The 13,436-nt window shown below is 48.8% G+C and overlaps 1 protein-coding gene across 1 annotated transcript in view; it reads right to left on the bottom strand.

The window, feature by feature from the left end:
• Positions 1–13,436, bottom strand: part of Kiaa2012 (KIAA2012 ortholog) — a 114,709-nt gene that overhangs the window by 42,987 nt on the left and 58,286 nt on the right. Inside the window, 1 exon segment of the mRNA XM_052749551.1 lies at positions 10,357–10,433. Coding sequence (XP_052605511.1) covers positions 10,357–10,433 — 77 coding nt within the window.

The following is a 13,436-nucleotide window of genomic DNA, read 5'->3' as shown; positions in this document are numbered from 1 at the left end:
ATGTGCACACTTTGGTGGGAATGATTTAGAACTGATGGAAAGGTGGCCCATTTCAGAGAAAACCGAAATGCCCCCAGCCCCCCTTCCCCATGTCGCCCTGTAAATATTTTACTATTTTTAGGCGCTGCTGAAAGCACCTGCCAGCCTTCCTCTCTAGTGAATGAGACTCGAGACGAACGAGTTAATTTGGTAAAGCTGATTTGAGTTGTACAGACGGCGTTGCGTAAGTGCTTGGCGTTTAAACAGTTATCTGACGTTTAAAAGGAGAGGGACCTGCTAATGAATTCAAGAGCTAATCTTATACTCTGACAGAGCGAGCCACGGAAAATCCAGGATTATTATCTTGCTGTAAACATAATGCGATTCCGTTGAGCTATCAACAGAAGGGAGCAGTTGGCTGCACACAAATATCCATAGGAACCCCCATGAGCCGAGCTGAGAGGGGATGTCCATTAAAATCGGGTAAATAGCTTATCATTGCCTTTAGTGCTCTTGGATTGTAACATCTGAACCATAGACTCAAGGACGGCCCCTTAGTCATTTCCCCTCCTCCCCTGAGATGTCTTCGAGTGTCTCGAGCTGCTCTACACACACAGCTTGGGACATCTCACTTTCAAATGAGACTCTGAACCCAAACAGCTCCGTCTCCACCCATGAGTCCCACAGAGGCACCCAAGACAAGGATCTGTCCCGTAGGCGTCCCGCGGGGCCGCCTCCTGGTGTCTCCCACTCCTTTCTAATTGGGGTTCCCCACCTTCGGAGCTGCCGCCTAATGGCTCCAACAGGAGCTCCCATCCCTCATTAAGTAGGGCTGCAACCGCCTCGCCTCCCACACAGCTCACAGCCTCACTCAGCCTGAGAGCCAGCTGCCAAAAGTCTCTGGGAACCTGTGGGCAAGCTGAGCTGTGGGGAAGAGGAGGGAGAGCCTGGGGAGCCAAGATTTGAACACACCCCTCCATTATCTGAATGCAGGGGAGGGGGGAGCAGCTCAGTGAGGATGCCTTTGTTGAAACCTCTGTGAAGGCCTTTAAGTGGTCGCATCAAACCTCTGTGCACACAGGGCATCTGTCCCCCTCCTGTGAGCAAACAAAAGAAAGAGCCCTGACCACCACGACCCCCTCCATGGCCTTTCTCTCCTACTCCTGGGAGCTTTGAACCCTGGTGGGGAAGGGAGCTATGAGAAACTTAGTCTCTAGGTGTAGAGGAGAAGGAGGGCTGGGATTTGAACTCCCGCCCCCCTCCCCACAACCAAATCCTGGAAATGGGAGCTTCCGGATGAGGGCCTAGCCAGTTCCCTGAGTTTTGCCATCTAGGGCCTTGTTACTTCTTCTCTTGGCAGTCTGGAACACTAAAATACAGTAGAATTTTACTACTGTAAACAGGGGTGGGGTTGGGTTGCACATGGAACTCTGCTGGCTCCTGGTGACCTGGCTTCTCCAAAAGGGTGATCTGTGAGGGCCGGGACCTGCCTCCCACCCAGCCACCCCTGAACTCCTCTCAGGCCTTTTATCTGTTCAGGTCTCCCTGCCTGGGAGAGAAGGTGCATTCTAGGACACAGAAGGCCACAAAGGCCTGGGAACAGTGGCTGTCAACCTTCCTGTGACACCATCCTTTAATACGGTTCCTCGTGGTGTGGTGACCCCCACCGTAAAACTATTCTCGTTGCTACTTCGTAACTGTGATTCTGCTACTGTTATGAATCGTAATGTAAACATCTGTGTTTTCCGATGGCCTTAGGTGAGTCCTGTGAAAAGGTTGTTTGACCCCAAAGAGGTCATGACCCACAGGTTGAGAACAGCTGACCTGGATGCTCTTAACCTCCCAGCCTCCCAGGGGGCAAAGGGTCTGCCACAGCATGTCGCCGAGTGGATCTTTTCAGGAGCAATCTCCCAGTGGGCATGGTGGAGACAGCTTTAGGCCTCAAAGGGGTTCCTTATTCTCCTCCTGTTAAGACTTTTGGTCTCCATCACTCTCCCCACACCCTTCCTTTTTTCGAGGTGGGGGTCTCACGTATCTCAGGCTGTCTTTGACTTCCCTTCACAGCTGAGGATGACCTTGAACTGATCCTCTGTTTCCTGAGCCAGGATTACAGGTGTGTGCCACCGTGCGGGTTCCTGCAGCGGTAAGGATTGAACCCAGGCTTTCAGGCACACTAGGTATAAGCCCTCTACCAACTGAGCTATACCTCAAGCCCTTCACCTACTTTTTCCCATCTCGAGTCTATAAGAATTGTTGGCATGCTCCTCAGTGTTTATCAAATTAGCCCACTAGCCCCTGAGCCCTGGTCTAAGAAAAGAAACCCAGCTGTTCTAGTCTTCCTCCTTGTGAGGGCTAATTTGGTGATTTTTGCCAAGTCACCCAGCTTTCTGTACCTCAGTTTCTCCACCTACAAAAAAAGCACTCATTTCATTGTTCACATGGAGATTTTTGAGTAATGAAACACAGGGCACGTTAGCTTCAGGGCTCCTATTATCTGGAAGTAAATCTTATCCAGGAGTCCTAATTGATATTGTCCTCAATCTAATTAAGAGCTTTGTTGACATAACACAATCCTTGTTTATCTAGCTTAGCTGGGGCTAGAGGAGAAAACTTTTGAGCCAAAAGAGAAATCTGCTCTGCCCCTAGGGAGGTCGGAGCCCAGTGTTTTCCATGAGGGGGTGTCTAACTGGGCTTAAGGTGGAATCTTCCCTGGGCTTGGGTGAGTGCACACCTGCCTTGGACAGGGCATGGGAAGATGGGGGTGGGGTGGGGGGTGGAAACAGCTCCCCCACAAAGCTCCTCCTAATTCAGGGCTTCCACCCCCAACTCTGTTTTGTTGATGTGACTGCTCCAGCCTGATTATCAACAGCCAGGGAACCTCAACTGGATTCGACTGTAAAAGGGTCATTTTAAATCAGTCACTAGAGAAGACAAGTTACTTGTGGTGCTTGGATTCCTAGATCGGGCCGTAAAAGCTTATCAGCCCCGTCATTTAGAAAGACGGTGAAGTTGAACCAGCCCCAGCAATGGGGGACAGAAGAGGGTTGGAGGAAGACAACCAAGAATGTCCTTCCTCTGTGCTCTCCTGCCTCCTCTCCTCCACCCGGCTCTTTTCCCCCCTAACCTCTGAGTTTTCTCTAGCAGCATTTGCTGCGGGGTGGGGCGCCCCTTGTGTTCCTTGTCCCCCAACCCTCTGCTTCCCTCCTCCCCATATCAGCTCCAGGTCCTGTCTGATAATGCCTTTCAAGGCAGACAAGAGGGAAAATAAAGAAAATAACAGTGGTTCATTGAGAACCTTCCTGTGCCTGGCATTGTGTGAGCTCCTTGCCTTACACACTTAAGCCTGACCAGGACCCCGCAGGGGAAATACTCTCCCTTACTCACACAGGAGGAAACTGAGTCTCAGGCTAAGTAGCCTGCCTCAAACCACAGAGCCAGGAAGCAAGAAGATGGGATCTAAATGTGGTTTTATAGGATCCCCAATCTTCCGCTAGGCCTCTTTGGAGGTGCAGGTCCCGTGTGAATGGGGCCCTGGTGGTCCTGACATCCATTTCCTCCTGTGTAAAATGGAGACCATAACTATACCCACAATAGAGCTGTTATGGATTGAGGGAGATAATCCTGAGTCCTTCACATATACCCCCAAACCATCAGCTGCTATTACCTACAGTTCAGAAAGACCCTGTAAAGATAACAGGGAGATGATTGTTCAGATTTGTGGGTAGGAGCATGAAAGTTTGCTGCATTATTCCCTTTACTCTTACATATGTTTGAAATTGTCCATCACGAAAAGAAAACAGGCCGGGCGGTGGTGGCGCACGCCTTTAACCCCAGCACTTGGGAGGCAGAGCCAGGCGGATCTCTGTGAGTTCGAGGCCAGCCTGGGCTACAGAGTGAGATCCAGGAAAGGCTCCAAAGCTACAAAGAGAAACCCTGTCTTAAAAAAAAAAAAGAGCGAGACCTTAACTAGGCAGATGTTATGTGTCACCAGCAGCCCAGAGATCAGTGCATGTGGACTTATTGGAATAATGATAGCCACATAAATCCGACTTGTAAAACTCTGGTTTTGAAATAAAAAATAAATTCCTCTAGGAAACAGTCCTGAATTGTCTAGGGAGTTTAGAAGTGGACAGATTTGGGCCAGAAAGGAAGTTTGCTTTAAGTCTTCCGAAATCCTTTGAATCAAGTTCCACAAACAGAGAGATATTTATAAAAGTGAGAGGGGAGGAGGGGGAGAGGGCAGAGGGAGGGGGGAAGGGAGAGAGTGTTTGCAGGAAAGGGAGCATAGAGCAGTTCCCTTCCCCTTTGAGGGAAATATAGAAAGTTCATCGTTGGCGTCAATGCTGGAACTCATCTCACGTCCTCACAAGGACCTCTAAGAAGGATGCCAAGTGACATCTCCAAATGTGCACGTGACCCGGAGCTTTTCCAGAGAGCAGAAACACCAAGTCCAAATGGCCACCAGGAGCTGAGGGAGAATGTCAGCTCAACTTCGTTGTTGTTATCACGGAGGTAAAACATGATCACCTCAGAGTCACCCTCCTAGGACTTTTCCTACGCATTATGGATTTCTACGACGGAGCTTTCTGCGACACAAACATTTTCATGCCAGTGAGGTATTTTGTTTGTCGATTTCTTCCAGTTGGCTTTGATGTGTCGGGAGTTATGTTAGACACCAGAATACTAAGATAAATTAGGTGACATAAGAAAGAAAAGTCTGCCTTTAAAGCTTGGAAGCTTACCTAAAAAGTTAACTGACGACAAGGTACGGTAATGCTTAGCTGGACCCCAGTACAAAGTTTACTTTAAACCTTTATACTGCTGTGGAATAACCTTTTTGTAAACTGTGAGGATAGGTCTTTACCAAGGTGCCTTCTGATTGGTTTAATAAAGAGCTGAATGGCCAATAGGTAGGCAGGAGAGAATAGGCGGGACTTCCGGGCAGAGAGAGAGAGGAGAGGAGATGAATCTAGGCATGAGAGATGCCAGAGGACACTGAGAGGGAACAGGAGGTACAAGATGGAAGAGCGGTAAAAAGCCATGAGGTAAAACATAGATGAATAGAAATGGGTTAATTTAAGTTCTAAGAGCTAGTGGGACAAGTTTAAGCTATAGGTCAAGCTTTCATAATTAATAAGTCTCTGTATCTTTTTTTTTTTTTTTTTTTTTTTTTTTTTTTTTGTGAGCTGGTGGCCCAAAGAAAAATCTGTCTACATAGTACAAAACACAGTGTGTCTACAGGTGCATGTATGGGTTTTTTTCCTGGAAGGAGGAAGGCTGACAGGAACTTCAGACATGTGAAACAGGTAAGGTGTACACACAGGCTTATTCAACCCAAATCCTCTCATAGTCAGAATGACAGGCTACCCTTTGAAATCCAAAAATGATAAACTTAAGACACGTAAGATTAAATACAAATTTATATTATAGTAAGCTCACCTGAACCTAAACTAGTTAGGGTAGGTGGAAATAGGAATGAGCTAAGGAAAAGGGGCATCTTTCAAGTTCAATAGAACTTTTTTTGGTTTTTCAAGACAGAGTTTCTCTGTGTAGTTTTGGTGCCTGTCCTGGAGATCTCTCTGTAGACTAGGCTGGCCTCGAACTCACAGAGATCCGCCTGACTCTGCCTCCCAAGTGCTGGGATTAAAGGCGTGCGCCACTACTGCCTGACTTGATTTGCACTTTCAAAATATTCAGTCAAAGTGGGTGTGATGTTTTGAAAGAAAATGGCCCCCAAAGGGATTGGCACTATTAGGAGATGTGGCCTTGTTGGAGGAAGTGTGTCACTGTGGGTGTGGGCTTCGAGGTCTCCTATGCTCCAGCTACTTCCAGTGTCACAGACCACTTCCTGTTGCCTGCAAGATGTAGGGCTCTCAGTTACTTCTCCAGCACCATGGCTGCCTGCATGCTGCCATGTCTCACCAAGATGATAGTGGACTAAACCTCTGAACTGTAAGTCAGCTATGCCAATGAAATGTTTCACTTTATGAGAGTTGTATGGTCATGGTGTCTCTTCACAGCAACAGAAACCCTAGCTAAGACAGCAGGTGTGGTGGCATATGCCCATAATCTCAGTGAGGCAGGAGGATGGCCAGCCTGGGGTACATAGTAAGACCTTGTCTCAAAAACAAACAATAATAAGAACAAAAAAAAAAAAAAGAGAAAGGAATAAAAAAGAGAGAAAGAGAAAAAGCTGGGTTCAGTTGCTCCCCAGGGAACATTCAGTAACGTGTGGAAACGTTTTGACTGTCACAATAGTGGATCTAGTGAGTGGAAGCCAAGGGTGTGGCCGGCATTGCCCAGGCTGGCCCCTCCCTCCTCGCCAAGTGGCTGCTCCAACCTCACTATTGCCTCGTGTGAAATCACAGATTCTAGGAAAGTCACAGGTCTCCGCCTGGCTCAGACTCGCTATGTCCTGGATGATCCTGACTTTCTGAACCTTCTGTCTCACTCCCAAGCGCTGGTATTGAAGGGATGTGTTCCTGTGCCTGGTTTTATGTGGTCCCAGGATCAAACACAGGCCTATGTGCATTCTAGGCTAGCCCTCAATCAGCGGAACTACATCTCCTACCCTGCCACCTGTGTGCCTGTGTGTGGGGCGTGGGGGTTCGGGATCAGACCCAGGGCCTTGCCCCTGGTAGGCAAACACTACCACTAGGTTATAGCCCACATGCTTGCCTGCTACTATTATTTTTATATGAATTATGTCTTTTGCATATGTTTCTAACTCTCAATGTTTTCCTTTTAAAATGAAGTGCAACCCTCAGCGAGGATAGACAGCACTATCTATCAACGTTAATGAAATGATGGAATTTTTTTTTTTCTTTTTAGTTTTACTTTTCTCCTCTCACTACACAGATGTATGAACACCTCCTTCTGGAACTTTAATTTACAATTTTAACATTCTTTTTAGGTGCCGGTCACCTCACCCAACCTCAAGCCTCTCCACAGAGGCCCCGGGGAAAGGAAAGGCGTTCCAGCGATTGATGTCAGCGACCCACGGAGGGATGAGCAGTACCGGGTCTCAGGAGACAACCCAGGAACTAATTTCTCTTAATCAGTTGTAGGGCCTCAGGAGGAGCCACCAGGCAGAAGGGGAAATAAATCTGAAGAACCAAATTCTGTGAGGCGCTGGGAAGACCTGTATTAAAAAAGGGCACCATACCTTTAGGACTGAAGAGCCGGCACGGCCCCATCCCCATGCAGCTATTAATATGCAAAAAATGCCTTCATAAATACTTGATTCTGCTCACAGTGGGGAGGCCGTTCATTTGAAAGGGGAAATGGGAGCTTGGAGTTGAAACACGTCTGCGCGTCTCCTTTCTCTTTTTTCATCGCCCTTTTTATCTTCACACTCCCCTTGTAGTTTTTCTCCGACTTAACCCCCTCCTCTAGCTCCAAGGAAGTTGCTGATGGCCGCTGCGGCGCTCACTGAACCGATGCACTTCGCGCTGCGGCCCTGGACCTCAGGCTAGGTGAGGAAGGGGCGCCTTGGGGCCTCTCCCTGGAGATGGTACAGGGAGGCAGGCACCTCTCCCTGGAGATGATGGTCCAGGGAGGCAGGCACCTCTCCCTGGAGATGATGGTACAGGGAGGCAGGCACCTCTCCCTGGAGATGATGGTACAGGGAGGCAGGCACCTCTCCCTGGAGATGGTACAGGGAGGCAGGCACCTCTCCCTGGAGATGATGGTACAGGGAGGCAGGCACCTCTCCCTGGAGATGGTACAGGGAGGCAGGCACCTCTCCCTGGAGATGATGGTACAGGGAGGCAGGCACCTCTCCCTGGAGATGATGGTACAGGGAGGCAGGCTTCCGCTCGCCCTTTCTGCCCTGGCCCTAGCGAGGCCGCGGCTGAAGACTCAGAGCGGAGGTTTTCAATGCTGCCGGGAGGGGGCGCCCGAGGCAGCCTCCTGACCCAGGGGACTTGGACAGTGTGTGTGTGTGTGTGTGTGTGTGTGTGTGTGTGTGTGTGTGTGTGTGTGTGTGTGTGTGTGTGTGTGTGTGTGTGTGTGAGAGAGAGAGAGAGAGAGAGTGTGAGAGTGTGTGTGTGTGTGTGTGTGTGTGTGAGAGAGAGAGAGAGAGAGAGAGATCTTATGGTATAGAGGGAGGGAGGAGGAGAAGGAAGAAGGGGCTCTATTGCTGCCACAGCCGCTGCTCTTGCCAGCCAACTTTGTGCTTCAGGGCAAGAAAGGCCCTGGTAGAGGCAGGGAAGCCACGGCTTGGGCCCGTGACCCATCAAGGTAGGACACTGAACTCTGCTGGGTAGAAATTTGTTTCTAAATCCTTCCCAGATGCTTTATAGTAAACATGAAATTAGTCACTTATGTGGAGTGGGTTGAGGAAGTAGTTAAAATCCGACGCAGTGATTAACCTAATAAAGGGCTGCTAGCCTCAAGAAGTCGGGGGTGTGTGTGTGTGTGTGTGTGTGTGTGTGTGTGTGTGTGTGTGTGTGAGAGAGAGAGAGAGAGAGAGAGAGAGAGAGAGAGAGAGAGAGAGAGAGAGAGGGGCTGGAGGAAGCCCCTCTGCACCATTCACCCCATTTTTCTTGGCTTGGGGGCTGGTGGGGCTCCCTAGACTTTTCCTCATGGCTTCTCTTCCGGGGTTCCTTCTTAAGGAAGGAGGTCTAGGGTGATGCCAACAAACCACATACATCAGAAGCCAACTGTAGCTGGAGCGCTGCTCTCCAGGTCCCTCCAAGCCCCTGTAGGCCCTCCTCCGTTTTGCAAAGCAAGCCCAGGACTGTCTCAAGAGTTGGTGAACTTGCCAAGACCTTGCAGATGAGCCAGGGTTGGAGCTTAAGACCCGAAGTCTGCGTTCAGTCTGACTGCACAGTTCCGTAATTTGGTCTAGTTGTTAATTAGCCTCCTCTAGGACAGCCACAGGGCCGCCTGAGCTGGGACCATGCTGGGAGTACTGGAGGTGTTTGCATGGCCTTGGAGCTGTGGGATTACCAAAATATATGGTATTTTCTTAGTCACAACTCTATTATTGCAACTGTTATTACTTAAGGTCTTCAGATCCCCTGTGAAGAGTGTCTTCAACGGAGGCATTAAACACACACACACACACACACACACACACACACACACACACACACACACACACGTTTTTTTCTGTGGTTCCTCAGTAGCAGAGAGGTGGCCCAGCTGTGCTTTACTTCAGTGGAGGCCTGACTCAAGTCTGGCGTTTCTAACCGTGAGATCTCAACTCAAACACGCTTGCACACAGACTCACTCCTGTCCTGACTGTTACCAAGTGCCTGGAAAGAGAGGAAAAGCCGGTGGCCGGTGGCCGCTCAGGAAGTTGAAGATAAGAGAGGAATGGAGAGCCTGCCCCTCAGGCTGTAGGAGAGGCCTGAGTCCCCTGGAGCGGTGACAGCCGGGTCAGCCTCAGGTCTCCCAGTCCCTGAGTTCAGCTCTAGGAATTCTTTCTCTTGAGAGATACTGAAGAGAGTGTCACCCTCAGAGCTTCCGATGGAGGCCTACTTATCGCTGTTTCTGCACATATTTCCTTGAATCATTAGATATTCCTAAGCCATCCAAATCGGCGCCTTCCTTTCTTCTTTGTGTGTATGTGTGGGTGTGTGTGTGCATGGGTATGTGTGTGTGTGCATGGGTATGTGTTTATGTGTGTACATGGGTGTGTGTATGTATGGGTGTATGTGTGGGGGTGTGTGCATGACTGTGTGTGTGTGTGTATGAGTGTGTGTGCATGGCTGTGTGTGTGTGTATGGGTGTGTGCATGGAGGTGCTTGCATGTGTATGGAGGCCAGGCGTCTCCTTTATCGTTCTCTGTGTTATTTGTGGAAAGGGTCTCTCACTGAACCTGGAGCTCATCATTCAGCGAGGCGGGCTGCCCGGTGAGCTCCAGGGATCTGCGGTCTCCTCCTCATCTCCCTCAGCACTGCAATTACAGATGTAGCCACTGTCCTGCCAGGCTCTTTACATGGGGTCTGGGGATCTGAACTCAGACCCTCATGCTCGCACGGCAGGCGCTTTACCAACGGAGATCTCTCCAGATCCTATCCTTGATGCTTTAAAAACAATAACAGACGTAATTGCCATTTTCTCTCCCCACTTGGGAGGAAAATGTGAACCTTTTGCCGGTTGCCTTCGTGTTCCCTTTCTGACTTTGCAGAAGTCTGGGAAAAGTCTGCTTTGCCTCTTCACACAAAGAACCACACAATAGACTCCAGATCCCAAGCTCGAGAGTAAAGGAACCCGGTGATGTAACAGTTTACCTTGCTCATTTTACTGATGAGACAAATGAGCCCCAAGAGATAAGAGTCTCACTCAGGGTCACGCAGCAAGTTAGGACAAGAACCCCCGGACAAGTCTCGACTCCAGGGCTGTGCTCATTCAGAGGCGATACTGTACCTGAGTCTCTGTTGCTTGAGTCAAAGGTGAGGAGGCTGCATAAGGATCTCGAAGACTGGTTCTGGATTCAGTGTTTGCTGCGGTGAAAGAGAGAAAAGGGGGTCAAGGGTCAGCTCCGGGTCTCATGAACTTTTATACGAACCATATCCGTACATGCTTAGCTCATGTGCATTTGGAGATTATAAGCACAGGCGTATGGCAGTACCAAGTATAACCCATAGTCTCTGTAGACATGTCTAAACACCTTGTTGAGTGGGGCTAAGCTTTATATTCAGATTTTGATTTCTTTTCATTGGTCTTTAAAAGAACAAAAGTAGATACTTTGTGCTATTGGAATTCAGATAAAAGCTGAAATTAAAAAGGAAATATTGATGTAAAAGAAACTGCTGATGCTGTTGAATATAAATTTTGTATGATCACACTTGGCTGAAATGGGAAAATGCTTCTGAAAGCTTTCAGGAAGAGAGCAGAGATTTTCTCCTGCCCCTCAATGTGGAGGGTAGCAGGAGAGTGAGCCAGTGTAGGAAGAGAGGCAAAAGTCAGTGTGGCTGTGGGCATGAGGGCACACTCCACATGAGCCAAAGTGGCATTAGCTTGTAATCTCCTTTTTCTTTTTTTCTTTTTGAGACAGGGTTTCTCTGTGTAGCTTTGTGCCTGTCCTGGATCTCGCTCTGTAGCCCAGGCTGGCCTCGAACTCACAGAGATCCGCCTGGCTCTGTCTCCCGAGTGCTGGGATTAAAGGCGTGCCCCACCTCCGCCCAGCTGCTTAAATCAGATGGGGGAAAATTTCTCAGGGAATGGGCTTGTGTGGGTTCAAGCCTACACCTTATGAGAGCTCGGCCAGGAACCAGAGCCCAGGTGCCCTGCGCTGTGTCCTGTGCCTTCCTTCCACACTGCCCCACACCACCCCCTATTGGCTTCACTTAGGCTTGCCACATCCCAGCTGCCTGGCCGGGACCCAACCCCAGGACAGAGCCACCCACCCAGCTGCCTTGTGTTTCGATGAGGTTCACGTCACAGTGACTTGGAAAAAAACTCTGGGCCTTTCAGAAAAGAAATGCATAAATCCTAACGCATAAGGGGAGTTCTTGCAACAGCAGGGGAATGAGTCAGTCAGCCAGAGTTCAAGAAATGTAAACACATCTTTAGATAGGAGACTGAAAAATCACTTAGGACTTCTCATCTCTTGGGTCAAGACCTTGGTAATTTACTGAGGTCTGTACCGTCGAGGAGGAGCTCAGACCCCAGCTGCATTCCTGTGAGATAAAGCTAATGGGGGTGGTAAAACTTCCTTCTGGAGCAACATGGGGAGATCCACCTCTTGTGCAACCCAGGCCACTGGCTGTCAACCTAGGGTGGGGCCTCCTTCCTGTTTGAGGAGCTGGTGTACACCACCAAAGACCTCACAGTGTTTCAGCCCTGCTTCCGGGCTGCTGGAAGCCACTCACGGCCTTTCTAGGATGAACATGTCTGCCACTATTGAGATAAACAGAAAACACATTCCCTGGCTGCCCACCAGCCAGACTGATCAGATTTTCAAATGCTCCCATTAATCGAGCCGCGGGCTTTTAGTGAGGAGATAGCGTTCCCACTAGATAACCAGGCTATTCAGGGGTGACCCCGCCTAGAGGGATTTTAGCCTCAGTCCCTTCTCCCTGCCTTAAATCATGGCATTCTTCACCAAACATTCAAACCTTGGAAGGTGGAGAGCACAACTGATTCTAGCCTGGAGTTCTGCTCCTTTAAATTTCCTTCTGTTTAAATCTGTGTTAACAATGTTTAATTCCCAAATTGCCGTTTTAAATAAAAATGAAATACAATTATATCTACCCCTGCTGTTTCAGAGTGGGGGAAGCTCCGCTGGGACCCATCTGGTAGCAGAATAGAAACCTAACTCCAAGGAACTGCCTTATCAGGACAGGTGGGCCACCTGGCTCCTTCTGTGCATGTCAGGGCTTGGTAAACATTGGCCCTGCAGGCTCTGAAATGGCCAAATGTCCTGCGGTTACAACACATGGCAGGAGCTGTTGGAGGTGCTGGCAGGAGCCTCTTGAAATCTGTTCAGGGCCTTTTTCCACACACCATTTCTCAAGAGCGTACCCTTTGATCGCCGGGGTGCTGGAGTAGAATTTCCTTCCTACCCTTCAGCTTCACCGTCAGGCAGGAGATACATCTGCTGCCACACAGCCCTCAAGTGCTGTGGCCTTCTCACGGCTTTGTTCAGAGCCTCGCTGGCTCCAGCAGAAAGCAGGAAGAGAAGGCCCCAGCGTCTGTCCTGGTACCTTCAAGGTTTTGTGGGTTTTGGTCATAAATGGAAAATGCAAATGCAAATTCCAGATTATTAAAAAAGAAATGCTTCCCAGGGTAAACTTAACTATAAAAGGAAGGAGACTGCGGTGCTGATGACCTTTCCTTAAAAATATCTAAAAATATTTTATGTGATGTGACTCGAGATGCTTGTGACCTATGGAGTGTTATAATAAATTTCAAGTCTGTTTGTTGAATGCAAGAGACCAAGACTGGGAAGGCCTGTTGGTGATGCCATTATCAGATTCTTAGGATAAGATTTAAGGTTTGTTTACGCTACACATTTTCCTTTTAAATCTTCCTGGCTGAGAAGGAGGGTGAGATAGACATATTAAACAATTGCTAGGGACCTGAGAAGGCCTCCAGGCTAAAGGCATACCCCTGGGAGGTCCCGCTAAGGAGCCTGTCTAGAAAATATGAGTCAGTCAGAATTTAAATATGGACGTGCCTTTCGAATGTGAGAGCAGTATTTTTCTTCCAATTTGGGATATCAGGTCCTTTTATTTACGTACATTTCTTAGACCTAGCTCAGTCTCTAGGGTCTAGCTTTTGGTTTGGGGAATATACACTTCTTTCGAAAGTTCATAATATTTGTTTTTATGGAGAAGTCCAAAGGTTCATGGCAGTTTACCAAGCCTCAGATGGAAACCTAGCTGTTGCACTATGGAATTTAAATTTCAATTGTGTGGCAATAAATATCAATGACTTTAGAGACCCTCCAGTGAAGCGTTGTCATAAGACTCTGGGAGCACATGCTGGGATACTGTCTTCAG

This window comes from Peromyscus californicus, unplaced genomic scaffold, assembly GCF_007827085.1.
Source record: "Peromyscus californicus insignis strain IS unplaced genomic scaffold, ASM782708v3 Scaffold_21__1_contigs__length_65335640, whole genome shotgun sequence".
NCBI classification, from domain to species: domain Eukaryota; kingdom Metazoa; phylum Chordata; class Mammalia; order Rodentia; family Cricetidae; genus Peromyscus; species Peromyscus californicus.
This window is presented reverse-complemented; position numbering and strand designations above follow the sequence as displayed.